The 16,840-nt window shown below is 36.3% G+C and overlaps 2 protein-coding genes across 2 annotated transcripts in view; one reads left to right on the forward strand and one right to left on the reverse strand.

The window, feature by feature from the left end:
- The window catches only part of heatr1 (HEAT repeat containing 1), a 41,995-nt gene extending 33,276 nt beyond the window's left edge, over positions 1-8,719 (reverse strand). The window contains exons 1-11 of the mRNA XM_073827698.1: positions 8,664-8,719; positions 7,986-8,127; positions 5,630-5,846; positions 4,976-5,117; positions 4,773-4,874; positions 4,536-4,682; positions 2,674-2,885; positions 2,425-2,555; positions 1,060-1,162; positions 833-937; positions 614-731 (exon numbers count right to left, since the gene is read on the reverse strand). Coding sequence (XP_073683799.1) covers positions 614-731; positions 833-937; positions 1,060-1,162; positions 2,425-2,555; positions 2,674-2,885; positions 4,536-4,682; positions 4,773-4,874; positions 4,976-5,117; positions 5,630-5,846; positions 7,986-8,127 — 1,419 coding nt within the window. The 5' untranslated portion in view covers positions 8,664-8,719. The remainder of the gene's footprint in view (positions 1-613; positions 732-832; positions 938-1,059; positions 1,163-2,424; positions 2,556-2,673; positions 2,886-4,535; positions 4,683-4,772; positions 4,875-4,975; positions 5,118-5,629; positions 5,847-7,985; positions 8,128-8,663) is intronic.
- A 2,049-nt stretch (positions 8,720-10,768) lies between these two features.
- Positions 10,769-16,840, forward strand: part of ppp1r9bb (protein phosphatase 1, regulatory subunit 9Bb) — a 28,213-nt gene continuing 22,141 nt past the window's right edge. Inside the window, exon 1 of the mRNA XM_073827690.1 lies at positions 10,769-12,506. Coding sequence (XP_073683791.1) covers positions 11,133-12,506 — 1,374 coding nt within the window. The 5' untranslated portion in view covers positions 10,769-11,132. The remainder of the gene's footprint in view (positions 12,507-16,840) is intronic.

Here is a 16,840-nt window from a genome sequence, read left to right on the forward strand (position 1 = left end):
CCTTTAATGCTGATCGCAAATTTGAGAAAGGACTGAAACTGAATCGTAGACACATTCACAAATTTAGTATTACAGTGAATGAGGACAAACCATCTTAAAGAGTAATTTATTTACAAATTAAACTAAGATGGTCATATGGAGCCATTGTATAAAGAAATTTAATTACTGAAGCTTGTGTGTGAAGCAGTCAACATATACACACATGTATGATTAAGTTTATACAATGTGAGTAAAGTTGTTTCATTGCTACATTTTTATATCAGTTTGTTATATAATATTATATCACGTTTGCATATTATGCAGGAACACAATCTATTTTTGTGTTCAAAAATCACAAATAAATGATAAACTAAAAACTAAAATTTCTCATTGTTGATGAAAATCAAGCACTCTGAAATACTTGATTTTGATTAGTCGGTGACTTTTTAATTGATAATTGATCATTGTCACAGGGAACTAATTTTCTACATCTGTGCCAGTATTAGACTCCTGATTATCTGGTGAGAATGTATTTTGTAATAAAGGTCAGCTCATAGTACAATATTATGGATTATTTGGTTCCTCTAAAATAAAGGCTGGTTGCGTAAAACAACAAATGACCTGATAAACCTACTTTATATTTTCCACAGCTCATAGTAAGAGAGATGAACTGATGAAGCAAGGCTTTTTCATGGTCGGACGACACATTTTTGACGTGATTTTCTAATGCCCCATCCAGTGCACATGGATACCTACAAGCAAAAAAACACTCAAAGATAAACACCAGAAACAAATAATAACATTTTATGAGCTGTGCTATAGCACTAAAGTGCAAACAAGACTATAAACCTACCTAGACTCAAACAGTCGTACAATAGATTGAATTCTCTCATTAAGAGCCGAAATCCTATCCGAGGGAAGCTCATTGCTGTAGGAAACATACTCTTCAAGAAGCAGTCTGTGCAAAACAATAATTGCAGAAGATTAAAGATCTAACACATCGCCAGACCATCACAAATACATAATGTCCAGGATAAAAAACGATTACTCAGAATCGAAGCTAAATTAAACCACACATACTTGGCTGCAGTGTTCTCCAGGTTGCTGGACAGTTGAAGGTCCTGTAACACTGACTGTAATAGTCCAGTACTGTCTGACAAATCTTCATTCTGCTGCATCTGATCTATAGGGACACAATAAATAAAACAATTATAAGAGTTACAAGAGTCAAATTTGTTCTACTTTCCATATTTAGAGTTGAGAAATTTAAACTAAAGGCTAGAATACAGTACATGACTTTTGGCAAGTTTTTTGCCGGTCTGGACTTGTCAACACTATTTGCTGAAACTGATTTGCTGAACTGATTTCAAGACACATCAGGGTTATTGTTTTCACATTATTGTTTTCATTTTTCTTGTGTCAACTAGCAATGAGGCTAATGTTTCTGCATGATTTTTTTTTAGTGTTCGGAACAACCTGAATGTATGGAAGTGTGTGATCTTAAGTCGTTTAGTGTATAATGGTCAGTTTTCCTATGTAACTATTATAATTATTATTAACTATTACAAAGAGGGCAAATATATGATGTTTAGAATTGTAGATGTAGTGTATTCCAGCCTTTAGAAATAATTTTTGGTAGACAGGTTAATTAATATAGTGATGACATATTCTGCGATCATCAACAAACAAAGTCACACATGGATTTATTTGAGCATTATAAACGTTGCTTGGAAACAGCTCCAAGCTGAAATCTCATTATTACGGTACCTACGACAAAAAATGAATGTAGCATTTCACGAGAGATGAGAAAAGCCAATCTACTAGCTGTCTGATATTACACAGCTCTTTCTAGGAGCAATTTGGTGAGGGTTACATTTATCCAAACCTGTAAATGTCATATCCGAAGCAACGTTTATCATAAGATCCACCAATATTTACAGCACACAATGGCAAGTTTATAAGAGTAGTATGTTAATGAAAAGAAGCAACATTATTAAGTCAATGTGAAAAGGAAATTAGGAAAGTGTTTTCTTCATTATTGAAATATATTCTTGAACAAGGAAAAAAATGTAGGGCAGGGGGTGCAACTTGAATTTGTCCAATAGTAACTGGAATGTTGTAATTTCACCTTAGAATTATAAGGTTCTATCTGACATTTTTTGTCAAAATTGAGTTATTCACATTCTTATTCTGTGACAACTTATTTACATTATTTAATGTTTCTTTTGTAAGCCATGTACATTTGGGGCCATTTTTTAGAAAACAAAAATGGTTCTATCTACAGAAGTCTATGGAATGCAAAAACTTTGAAGCTCAATATCTCGAAAGTGCTCAGAATGCAGATAGAACCTTATAATTCTAAGGTGCGATTTGTTGTCAACTAGTGAATATGTCATCAGAGAAGAGATTTACACAAGTTTACACAAAGCACAGATAGAAACCAACCATCCTGGGTCATCACAGACTGTATGAGATGGGGCAGCAGATACCGCAGAAGGGGACTGATGTCATGGACTGTTGCTATACTCTGGAGACTGGACACCAGGTTGGGGATAGCACACAGGTACCCAAATGCCCTAATGAGAAAATACAAAAAAGGTTATACATTTTATTAGAGGAACAAAAACACTAGATAGACCTATATACCTACTTATTTAATGTAAGACACAGAGCAGGAAAATCACTAAAACTTACTTTGGACCAATTACACCTTCTTTTTGATTCTGCAAGAGGACGATAATACAGCTCAAACCCTCTCTGGACAGCTGAGGTGTTCGACGTAGAGACTTGCACAACTGCACGGCCAGAGTGTCCACAAGCTGAGCCTCCATTACTACCTTCACTGCCATTTGACACACAATCATGTAAGTGGCAGCCATGTAGTCTAAAAGGTTAGATTTAAGTCCCTGGAAAAGAAAAAAGCAAAAATGAATTCCAGTTCTGTTGCATACATCCTTTCTTGGTCCTAGAACAACATTTCTATAAAACGACTGTTTCATGCACCTTCATTTTGGTGAAAATATTCAGGTGTAATTTGAGGTAGACAAATGTTTTAGATGATTACGATTAAGTTATATCGTATTACATATATATATATATATGCACATCAAAACTCTATTAAAGGGGATTTTGCAATGTTCAATTAGTATAATATTGGCAATATTTTAGTCATGTAAATATTCTGATTCCCTAAATTCCAGTTTTCACCCCTGGAATATCCTGTTTTTAGTTGTAAATTTGTTACATTAGTAAGAGTGTGAAAACTATCCTTTTTTAATAGTGCTGTTAAAAGAAATTAACATGATTTATTATTAATATTAACATTAACAAATGCCTGACCCTTGCCATTTTTAGGAGGTGTAGTTGGACATTTTTAAATTCAGCAAGTGTAATCAAACCTAAAATTTTTGGTGGGAAAAGAAGTAATAAAACTAATAAATGATTAGTCAGCGTCTTGAATCTGCTGAGAAATAACAGCATATATAGATTGGCATCTTTACAACAATGTATACAAGAATATTTTGATGCCTGTAAATTTCATATTCAGAATATGGCTTAAAAAAAAAAAACAATTAACTACCTACTAAATAAATTCTCAGATTCTGAGTTATATTGATGTGTAATGAAAAATAATTAGTTATACATTAAAGGAGAATTTCAGTTCCTGAACAAAAACTTACAGATAATGTACTCACCCCCTTGTCATGTCCTACTTTCTTCAGTCATAAAGAAATGATGTTCTTTGAGGAAAACATTTCAGTATTTTTCTCCATTAACTTAATTAACTTCTATGGTACCCCGACTATGAACTACCAAAATGCAGTTTAAATGCGGCTTCAAACGATCCCGGCTGTAAATGATCCCAGCTAAGGAAGAAAGATCTTATCTAGGGAAACAATTGGTTAATTTTATTTTTTAATTACAATTTATATACTTTTTAACCCTTAAACGCACATCATGTCTTGCTCTGTCTGAACTCAGTTTTTTTCTGGTTCAAGACAGTTAGGGTTTGTTGAAAAACTTCATCTCATTTTCTCCCTCGACTTCAAAAATGTGTTTACAAAGTGAACATGCAAATTTCAAACACCCTTAACAAAAAAGGCAAAACAGCGATGTAGGGTGATTTTGAAGTTGAGGGAAAAAATGAGATGGGTTTTTTCAACATTCCCTGTCTTGAAAAAATATATAAATTGTAATTAAAAAAAAAAAACTGATTGTTTCGCTACTGCCCTTTTTCCTTTGCTGGGATTGTTAACAACTGCATTTGCGATCGTTTGAAGCCATATTTAAACTGCATTTTGGAGTTTCAAACTCGGGGCACTATAGAAGTCCACTATATGGAGAAAAACTATTTTTCCTCAAAAAACAATTTCGTTACGATTGAAGAAATGAACATGATCTTGGATGACAAGGGGGTAAGTACATTATCTGTAAATGTTTGTTCTGAAACTGAACTTCTCCTTTAATATAATTCATTAGAAACATAAAACTAACCCATATACATACATTTATAAACTCAACCACATCAGCATTATGTCTCTGAATTATTATCTTACCAGTTGTACAAATGGAAGCAGTTTGGCAATAATAGAGTTAGTTATCTTCTCCACTGCATCAAGTGAAGAAACAATGGTGGATGCATAGAAAGAGAAAATCACACGCAGCTGCGGACAGTTCCCATCCTTGACGAATCCAGAGTATGCCTACAATAAGAATCAATAAAGCATTAAACACTGCAGTATTATTGGACTGACAGACTTTAACCTGCACAGAACCCAGTCGTGGTGTCTTACCTTTACTGAATCTGTGACCATAGAACAAATGAAATCCATGAAGCCTAAATCCTTATAGCAGTGTGTGAGAAGAGTTCCTCTGGCCAGGGGAACGCCAGGTTTCTATAGATAAAGTACAGGGCAATTAGAAGGGTTGCAAATGAAGCTATAGCTTTCTTTACACTAAGTGCATATATGACAAAAACAGAAACAATATGGTTCACCTGAAGTCCATGTAGCCAGTGCCATTTGTGGGTTGGATCTTCAATCTTTAAAATCTGGATCACTCGTACAAACACTTTAGTCTCATGATACGGTAAAACACAAGCAATCAGGCTGTCCTGGTTGTACAGCTGAATGTGGAATCTGAAAGCACAATTTTGTCACTTACAAAGTTTATCACACTCTAAAGCGATAGTCTCATAACTGACAAAGTGAAACTCACAGTAGCTGCGTTTCCTTTACAGATTTGCGCAATCCTTTGGCATTATTTTATAAATGTTGATTAAAAAGTATTGCGAAATGACGGCGTTTTCATTAATCGATGTTATGCGACTAAAACATAATTTTTTCCTCTCGCGATAAGTCATGGCAACTGAATTTTGTGGGATTTTGGCTATATTTAATTGAATGGGACCTGCAAATGCAAAAAAACCTTTCCATTGCTGTTTTGCGAAATATTCCTTTTTCAAATTGCCTGAAATCCACCTCATGCGAGTGTAAATTTTTTTTGTGATATATGAGAGTTTTTGCGCAACTGACGCATTTCCATTAGGCATATTTTTAATTCGCAATTTCAATTTGCGCAATTAAAAGGGTAATGGAAACGCAGCTATATACAATCAATGTGAGACAATAGCAAATCTACTGAAGGTTACCTGTGTATTAGCCATTCAATGCATTTCAGAGCAGGCTTGAGCAGAAAGTATGGTGAAAGTCGAGTGAGAAAGAGTGAGATGCTTTTGTCCAGTTTCTTGTTGACTTCTTTGGTCTGAACGCTGCGCTCTAAAGTCAAAGAGGCTTGACTAAACAGAATTTCCTGAAACTCACTGAATGCTGAATCAATACCCATCAACTCCTCAAGTCCTGTGCAGCCTGTTCAGAATGATCAATAAAAGCAGACATTTAGATGAGATGACTATCACTACTCTTTACATTGAATGATTAAACGTATACAGGTGAATAATTACAGTAAGACTAATCAATTAACAATTTCAATGTGAAAAGATGACTGCTGCAAGATATATATATATATATGTACAATGTACAAGAGGCATCATTGTGGAAAAAAATATTTCTCAGCTTTTATTTACATTTGAACAAAAGGTGGCATGTCCAAAATTATTCATACCCTTTGCAAACTTCCACAGTGGGAAAATCCAATGTTCAATACCATTCCAAATAGTACAAGCTGTTCTAACGCATCCTAATTACCCTGATTCATTGGGAACAGCTGTTTTAATCAACTCAACAGGTGAAAAACAGAAGCTCTCTGCTGTTGGTTTGTGGACAGTCATGGATAAGACAAAGGAGCTCACTGAGGACCTGCGGCTGCGCATTGTGGCAGCTCACAATCCAGAAAAGGGCTATAAGACTATATCTAAATGATTTGAAGTTCCAGTGGCTACAGTGCAAAGTATTATTAAAAAATACAAGACGTTCCGCACTAGGGCTGGGCGGTATGACCAAAATTTTATTTCACGGTATGACAAATTTTATTTCACGGTAACGATATCTTTCACGATATAATTTTTTATATAGGTAGTTATTGCAGAAAATGTACAAAAGGGCTTTATATAATAAGCTTGAACATTTAAGAAAAGAAAAGGACTTGATCTTATTTGATTATTTTGTATTTTATTTTTAACCTTATAACTATAGTAAACATTTTCTTTTGATTTTCTGTTGAGCCCTCCTCGTCTGTTCGTTTCTCCTTTTCCATGTTTTTACAACCTCCCAGCATATCCTTAAGTCTTGCATTCAACGGTTTGACCAGTCTTAGCCTCACGCGTGCTGCACGTGAGTTGGCCACGCCCACTTATTTACATTACGTAGTATACAAGGAATAAAAAATTATTTTACGGTACAAATTTCATTCCGCGGTAACGATATATACCGTCATACCGCCGAGCCCTATTCTGCACTGTGAAGAATCTCAGAGGAAGTGGTCGGAAGCCAAAAGTGACACCTGTGCTGGCCAGGAGGATAGTGAGAGAGGTAAAAAAAGAGTCCAAGGACCACCACCAAGGCCATCCTGATGAATCTGGGCTCTGCTGGTGGCAACATCTCAAGGCAGACAGCTGCACACCACTGGGTTCCACCGACGCAGACCAAGGAGGACACCACTTCTCCAGATAAGGCACACAAAAGCCCGCTTGGCCTTTGCAAATGCTCATCTGGACAAAGAAGACGACTTCCGGTCTTCTGTTTTATGGTCAGATGAAACAAAAATTGAATTGTTTGCCCACAATGATGTAGCCTTCATTTGGCATAAAAAAAGGAGAAGCCTTTAACCCTAAGAACACCATCCCCACTGTCAAACATGGTGGTTGGAACCTAATGTTTTGGGGGTGTTTTTCAGCTGGTGGACCAGGGAACCTAATCACAGTAAACGGCACCATGAAAAAGGAGCAATACTTCAAATTTCTCAACAACAACATCAGGCAGTCTGCAGAGAAACTTAGCCTTGGGCACCAGTAGACATTTCAGCACGACAACAACCCAAAACACAGCAAAAGAGGTGAAGAAATGGTTAGAAGACAAAACATTAAAGTTTTGCAGTGGCCCAGCCAGTGTCCTGACTTAAATCCAATTGAGAATCTGTGGATGGAGCTAAAGATCAGGGTGATGGCAAGGAGACCCTCCAACCTGAAAGAGTTGGAGCTCATCAATAAAGATGAATGGGCAAAAATACCAGGGGAGACATGCAAAAAGCTGGTCAGCAATTATAGGAAGCGTTTGGTGTAATAGCCAATAAAGGCTTTTCTATTGATTATTGAGAAGGGTATAAATAATTTTGGACATGCCACTTTTTGTTCAAATGTAAATAAAAGACGAGTAATAATTCTTTCCACAATGATGCCTCTTGTACAACATCTTATCTTCTGGGAGACGTCTGTCATTTCTAATAAAAAAAAAACTTGCTGGTTGAATAAAAGTAACTTTAATCAGAATTTGCCAGGGGTATAAATAATAAATAAAAATAAAAATGCTCTAGCAGGACATTTGGCTTACCCAGTGCATGGAAGGTGCTGCGGTCCATGCTGGCAGCATCTTTAGGGTCAAATAGCACAGAGTCCACCACTCTCCGGCTGAGCAGATTGGAGTCATTCTGCGGCAAAGCCAGCCGCTTCAACTGATGTGCTAATGATGTCATCTGGAGAAATATTACAATAATATGAGAATTTCTGTTTTCACACAAAAGTATGTGCGTAACATTGTAAGGTTTCAGCGGGTCAGTGTCACAAAGAAATGATATTTCTACAAAGGTCAGATTTTACCACAAAATAAATTACATTTTATATAAAGAAATGTAGTTGAAACATCCATGAAGCGTTTTTTCATTACTAATACAATCATGAGGGTTAAAGATGACTTGACAGGCTTCGTGAGATACATACAGTACGTACGTGGTGGACCACATTATGTCTATATACATATGTATACTTACGTGTATAATACAATATTTATACTGGCTTATATTGATAATACAACAAAAAAACACAGACCCAAATGTTTAAAAGTAGCTATAACGTTATACGATTAAAATAAGCTATGTTTCGGTACTCTTTTCGGTTGCCAAAACACATATGCATATCATCGTAATATAAGCCCCACATACAATTTTTCCCATAAACGATTAAACGTTTTGATCTCGTCTATGCGTTTAAAAGAGTAAATATATTCCCATACCTTTGATTGAAGTTATCACACCAGTTTCCACGTGTGTGAGACTGCTAGTGCAATTTTCCTCTCTGTTTTGCTTTCGGTAACAGATAACTCAAAAGATGTTTTACTGCCACCTAGTGCATCGGATGGTTCGTAGCAAATAGAATGCGAATAGAAAAACCCACACACAGAGCGTTTCATGCAAGCAAACCACAAGCTATAAAACGTTTTTGTACTTAATTGCCGTTCATCTTTGAATTGTATTTTAACACAAACAGTTTTACTATCTTAATAGTCTTTATAGCCTATAGCCTATGGAGCCGAAAAATTGTCAAATGGTAAGCCTATCTTTATTTGGACTTTAAAGAACATTAACCTAACTCATCAATGTTTCAAAAAATGTGGTAAATGTTGGTAACACATCTTTCCATGCAGTCAATACCTAACCTAACCTTTAAAATATGTTTATGTAGTGCTGAGAGAGAGGTCAGGATTCTATTTATCCACTGTAGTCGAGAAATTTAACAACTTGGAGCTGTAGTATATAACTAGTTTATTGGATTACGTAATAAGATTCCAAAAATTAAGTAGGCTACTTTTAATTGGAGTAAGCTACATTTTAAAATACTCGTAATCAGACTACAGTTACAGTTTTTACATGATTACATATTATTCACACAATAGCAATAAATTAGTCATCATTTTGATTCTCTCTAATTCCTCCTTTTTTAAATTAATTTTCCTTTCTAAAACAGTCTACTGCTTATATACACTCAGAAAGTCCAATTTTGTGGACATTCACACATAGAATAGTCATTAGTCAGGTGGCGACACAGCATTTGATCAATGGATTTACAAAAATCATTTCAGGTTTAAGAAGTGTCTCAACATTGCATCAACTACTAATGAACACATTAATTTTTATTTGAATTATCACTCAATAGATTATTTAACCAAGTATTATTATGTATTATTGAAAAGGGAATCTCACAAAATTAACAGATTCTGGCTATTTGAACCTCTTTCACCTAATATATTTACTTTAAAGGGGTGGTCAATCAGCTCAAACAGCAACATTACACGCTAACTAGCATTAAAAAAGTGAAATCATAATCAGAGACCCCTTTAAGTATCCCTGAGATTTTTAAATAAATGTTTTAATAATTCAGATTTGCATGTTCACGGTTTTCTAATGGTTAATGGTCATATGGCTTGCAGATAAACCTAAAATATTTAATCTTTTTTAGTAATTGTAATTGTATTATTTTGATTGTTATTTTAAAATTATTTATTTTTATTTGACATATGATTTAATTACTTGTTAGCCTTTCATTAAACTCACAAACACCCTTGCAGTTCCTTTACAAAAGTAACATAATGCTTAATGCACTTCATGTTGTTAATTACAATGTAAGGAATACATTTTCTAACTCTTTGTATTTTTACATCATTGTGGTACAAGATTATCCTGTTTAAATCAATGTGATAAACAAATTAGGTCAAAAGTCATCTAAAAGTTTATTTTTACTTAAAATGACTACAATATGCTCAAAAACTGAGACATCTGTCATCTGCTGTCTCCATCTGCATATACAAAGACAAACAATAAAAAAATAAGAGCCAGAATTTGCAGATCCATCCTCTGTGTGAGCATAGCATAGTATAATATAATATAATATAATGGGCCCAATATTTTGTTATTGTACTTTAATTCTTTTCTTGTTTGTTCATATTTCTTTTTATTTTTTATTCATAGTCGTTGACATAACAGAAAAAAACATAAGAAAAATAAGATCAGTAAGATCATGTATGGAGTGATTTGCTGAACAGGTGTTGATCAAAGCATAAATAGGCTATTTCCACAGCTGGAATGCTGTGTCAACCAATCGGAAGCCAGGATTAATCTGTTAATACAAAATTAAATTAAATATATATTTTTTAAATGCTCAATATTGGCGTAAAAAAAATCAAAACCTAATTTATTGCTGGTTTTTAGTGTTATATTGTATGGAGCCCTGGTATGAGGACTAAAATGTGTGACCCCATTAAAATCAATGTGCTGAGAGGGTGTGAAATGAGACGCGCTCTATGACCCTGTATCTCTGCTGCGCTGCTGCAGCATCAGTGGGAAAGGCAGAAATCTGCAGCTGACTAAATCAAGAGATCAAAACGATCCGGATTATAAACGCACAATCTGCCGTGAAAATCCAGGGCGCATCGCTGTTCTAGTTTCTCATTTGGTCGTTCATCAATGCATGTGTGATTTACACATTAATCAGCGTTTTTTTCCACAGACGGGAAGATGGTGCGTTGCCTGTGCCATGCTGCTGACGGACACTCTACACGCATTCATGGGCATTAATTCACCGTTCTCTTCATCATATTCCAAAGCACATTATTGTTATTTAGCGACAGCGTTGTCCTGACAGAAACGTCTGGGCCACGGACTCAGAGATGCTGTTATCGCATCGCCTCGGAGAAGCCTAACAGACCATGATGAAGACCGAATCCTCATCCTCCTCTAAGCCAGCGAGCACCACCGCGCTCCGCAGCCCCTCTCCTCACCGCAACGCGTACGAGGCGGCGGGGATTCAGGCGCTAAAGCCGGCGACCGATGTTTTAAATAACGGCGACGCTCAGGATGGCAAGCCTAAACCCACCAGCCGCGGTCGCACGTACGGCTCGAACGTGCACCGCATCAAGAACATGTTCATGCAGATGGGCGCATCCTCACCCACCGAGGCTGAAGACGCGCAAAAGGCGAATGGCGACGGCAAAGCGGTGCGTCTCACGCTCCCGCGGGCTGGCAGCCTGAACGAGAACGTGGATCACAGCGCGCTGCTCAAACTAGGATCTAGCGTCTCCGAGCGCGTCAATCGCTTCGATAGCAAAACGGACGCGTCGCCAAGGTACTCGAAGCTGCAGGAGACGAGGAAGATCTTTGAGCAACAGCAACAGCAGCAGCAGCAGCAGGAGAAGCAGGCTGCTTCTAATCGCGTGTTACTGAAGAAAGAACGCGCCGCGGGCTTTCAGGATGCGTCGCGTTTGGATGTGGTCGCGCGTTTTAATGGCAGCACGGAGTCGTTGGATAGTCTGGATGCGATCGGCGGCACCGGCGAGGCCGTGTCGCCCACCGTCAGCCAGCTCAGTGCCGTTTTCGAGCGGGCCGCCGAGCTGCGGAACAACCTGCACCGGCTATCCAACACGCCCCCGCTGCCCTTGCGCGGGGTCACCGGCCGGGTCGGTGCGCTTAACTCAAAAATCATCACCAAACGGGTACGCGCTTTTCCTTCAGGGGCAAACAAGGAGGATGGGGTTAACCAGCACCAGGAGGAACAAGATGGGAGGTGTAGCAGCCTTAATGGAGCCTCTGAGTTTCAGGACAGTATCACAGCTGTGGATACAGAGCCCCTGGATGAGAAAAAGACAGGAGAGAAGGATGAATCTAGTCCCAATAAGGCTAATGCTACAGAGGCAAAAGGTACTCTTATTTCTGCTGATATCCGTAATTTGGAAAATGGGGGAGTTACTTCCAATGGAGAGGCCCTGGAGAGAGACACTATGGAGTCTGGCATCGCCAGCACTGGAAGGAAAGGCGAAGATGGACATGCTCGTCCATCAGTGGGGGTCAGCAAGAAGGAGGATGATGATGGTACTCTGAAGGAGAATTACTCTAAGGCTGATTTGGTGGATATCAGTGCCTACAGTGCAGTAGGAGAAGACTCTGGTGGTAGCCAGCTTGAGGATGAAGAGGATGAAGATGAAGTATATGAGCCGGAGTCAAGCTGCTCGGAGATTTCTGGATTACCTGTGGAGGAGGATCCGCCCCCGAGCCGGAAAATTAAATTCAGTACTTCACCCATTAAGGTGAGTTTATTCCTCAAAGGAATATTTCACCACAAATGAAAATTCTGTCATCATTTACTCACTCAAAACCTGAAAGACGTTATTTCTTTTTCGGAACAAAAAATAAGGTATTTTGCAGTACATTTCACCTGCCTTTTAGTGGGCCTCTGCAAAGTTCCTTGAGGGCCCAAGGATAACTTAAAAGTATTTAAATTAATAAATTATTATTTATAGATAAAATAATTTAACTGTAATCAAAATTAAACTGCTACAAAAACACAAAATCAAACAAAATTATGTTTCTTTCTTATGCTTTAATTACTGTTGTTTATATTGGAGAACATCAGTTTGTGAAACGTCTGTATGGTTAATTAATTTAATATATCAATACTTCCAGTTTCTGTTGATTTGTACAGCAGAAATATCTATAAAAGCCTATATATATATGGCCATATATATTGTTAAGTAAGAAATGTTGAAAACCACGGTTATTTATCAAGCTCCAAAAAGGACAAAAACATAAACATGTATAATTATGCATAACAGTTTCATAAAGGCAGTCCATATGTCCTATGCACTATACATCAAATTTTATGTAGTCATATGATAACGTCATATGAGGAAAAGACTAAAATTGAAATGATTAAGCTTTAAAGTGTAATTTGAATCATTGACTCCAAACACCATTAGATCTCACAAGTTTCATAACCAAAAATGAAAATCTTAATATGAATGAGATTTGAGAGTTATGATAGAGGGTACGATTTTTCAATGAGTGCATATTCATGTATTAACTTAATTAGATTTTTTTTTTTTTTTTTTTTTACATTTTTTATAAAGCCTTTGATTGCTCCATAGTTAGATGAACTCTGCTTTGTGTTCTTATTATTTTGTGTTCTTACTATTTAAATATCAAAAAATAATTTTTACCCATACAATGTATTTTTGGCTATTGCTACAAATATACCCGTGCTACTTAAGACTGGTCTGTGGTCCTGGGTCACATTTTTATGTCTTATATGTTTGGCTTTTGTTTTATTTCCATTTTATTTTTATGTTCATTAAAATGAATGAGAGGGGTCTGGTTCACTTAAAATGGTCGCCTGGGGCCTTGTGTATGTATTGGACTGAGTGAATGAATGAACGAACTTCATACATTATATCATTCAGTCTTTTATTTATTGGTTCCTGTCAAACCCTCAGTCACTGTTACTGTTGGTACGCTTTTAGAGGCTGCAGACCGGCACAGACTGAATAAGTTGAATAGAATATAACATAATCCAGACTGTCAGTCGGTTTGTCTTGGCATCTATTCTATCTCAAGCGCTTCCTCTCTTTGATTAGGTGTGACATTTATCCAGGACAAACGCTGACCTGACATCACTGGCTGAGGTAACAAACATACCTCAGACAATGTGTCTGATAAGCTCAGCTGGCCTGTTTGTGATCAGGATGTAGCTAGTTCTGCTCTGTAAATCTGTGTAAACATGAAAGCAAACCAACATTTACCTTTCAGGATACCATGTGCAATTATCTCTAGAATGAGAATGTCCCTTCCACTGACTAATATATATATATATATATATATATATATATATATATATATATATATATATATATACTAAAAAACTAAAATATACTGTAAGTTTAACCTCATTTTTATTCAAACGTGTATGTCTTGTAATTACACATTTGTAATAATAAAGTTGCAGTTTAGTACATTTAAAATATATTAACGTTAAATGTGACACTGAATAAAACACTACAGTTAAATTTATAAGCACTTTACATTTGCTGTAGTATGTGAGTCAACAAATACTAATACATAACACTAACACCAACACAAATGTTTTCTTTAAATCATAAAAAGTAATTTGAAGTAAAACTTTTGATTTGACATTAGAAAACTGCATTTTATTTCTTTAATATGATTTTATCAGCAAGTTAAGTTTTTTTAAATATACATTTAAGATCTGAAGTAGTGTACAAGTGCACATTCAATACGTTTTACCTCACAAGGTTTATGTTCTAGAATTACAAATATTACCCTTTTCACATCTAGTATTAACATCTGTTTCAGAGAGACTGAGAGATCTGATCACAAGTGGTAAATGCTTAGTAGAAACATTAAATTGTGGTCCAGGAAGTTTTGTGATTCGACAATTATGATTACATTTGGAGGTAGACAGAAACATATGTGATCACACTGCATAAGGATTGTAGAACACAGCAATACAATACCTGATACAGTATTTCCTGATTTACCTTCCTAACAATCAACTATTTAGCTAGAAAAAAGTCTAAAAATGTTTTTATGTAAATGTAAATTCATGCAGATTAAATACTCTCTTACAAATCATTATTAGAAAACTGAGAACATTCCGAAATCTTTTTAGTGGCATAAATACAAACGTATTAGCATTAAGTAATTATGAGCTGCCTAGTTCTGTACGGATGTCTAAAAGCGTGAACAAGTTCCCATGATGCATCTGAGAGAAAGGTGTGAGTATTTCAGATGCAGGGAATGCGAAAACATGACGAAACCCCTCCTGTAAGTGATAAGAGTAAAAATAGCTGACCTATGAATAGACGAATGTAAAGAGTAGATGTATTGTGAATATATCAGTATCACTGATAAATAGGAGAAACCTACAAAGAAACAGGAGCTCTTTTGTAATAGTCAGGGCTGATGCTGTTTGTGAGAACCAAACTCACAATGATCTTGTAGTCTGTTAAAGATTGTTCAAGAGAATGAAAGAATGCAACTCCAAGGTCTGTAGTCATGTTTTAGAGATGGAAAGCACAATAAAACCACCATGTGCTGTGTTTGAGTCAGATTTTACTGAAAACAGTTTTCCCAAAACATGTATGGCTTTCTTTTTTCTGCAGAACACAAAGGAACACATTTAGCATAATGTTCACAATCCACTATTTTCCATGCAAAAACAAGAACAGAACAACCTAGCAAAGTCTAAACTGATGGTCCTCTAGGAACAGGACTGGACAGCCCTGGCACAGGCAAACACTAAAAACAACATAGAACATCCTAGAATATAACTGCCATGGCAAATATCCAAAATACTCTAGCATTGTGCTGGTTATTTATTGTTGTTCAGAAAATGGATTTAAAAATGTAAACATTTTACCTCAGTCTTATTGGAAATATAATGTGGTTAAATTTGAGAAAAACTGCCTGGAAACATTTCACTGCAGTTTCCAGTTGAAATAAGCATTGGTGGCAGTATAACACCAACAACTTTTGTTCCTTTTCATCCAAATTATGATTACAGGGGAAGTTTATCAATTAACACTGTGTTCCTTGCACACTACTATGTAATGACCTAACTGGTCTAATGACAAAATGGTACCTGCGAAATGCGAAATACGTACCAATAAGTACATATCACAGCAGTTTCCAAAAGAAATGAACACTGGAGACAGTAAAATTCTGACACCTTTTATTCCTTTTCACACAAAGTATGATTTACAGAGTTTGATAAAGCGTACATTTTTACGGAATTATTAGGAAGAATCTTATATTATGACTAACATGCTGGGAGATTTGAAAACTGATGCTTTTGAACATTAGCATCACATATCCAGCTTCATATCTATGGGTTTTCATAGACTAGGTTTGTTCGGTAGCTCACGCAGTAAGGAGATGTACTTAAGGGGTGAAGAGCTCTGATTTGAATCCCATTTAACTACAGTTTTCCAAGAGATTTCACATCTACACAATTAAGATTCAAATGGCGTCAACAAATGTGTTTTTATATCGGGTTTTGCATTTGTTAACACTATCATGTAGATGTAGGGTAGGGTTGGGCGACAGAGCATTAACTTTTAGCAACAGTCCCCGTATATTTGAACTCTGAACCACCGCAATACGTACCTGAAGCAAAGTAAAAAAAACACAGCAATACGTACCTTTATCAACGTAATAAAAATGTGCCAGGGTTCACATATTGAACCTGTGTTTTAGCGCCACTTAGTGTACATTTCTTTTTGAAACATGCAGTAAGGTACATAAAAACGGTGCTGCTAAAAAAGTACCCAGAGGTACGTATTTTTATGAGTTGGTTATGACCTCAAAATACCATTTGTAAATAAATTTGTATGGGTTGTTCGAATACATTTGTATACATATGTAAGGCTTTGGTGAAGTAGTAAACTTGCTCAGTACCTCACCTGGTATAGCATTACACCTGCAATATGAAGCACTTGGGTATGAGTCCTGTAAAATATGAGTCAAGATTACAGAGCTCTAAGACATTTTTGCCACCAGGCTGTTTAATAAACCTGCATCTGCAATGGAGAAAAATTATATTGTTAAAGGTTTAGCAAAAATGTAGTCA

This window comes from Garra rufa, chromosome 22, assembly GCF_049309525.1.
Source record: "Garra rufa chromosome 22, GarRuf1.0, whole genome shotgun sequence".
NCBI classification, from domain to species: Eukaryota; Metazoa; Chordata; class Actinopteri; order Cypriniformes; family Cyprinidae; genus Garra; species Garra rufa.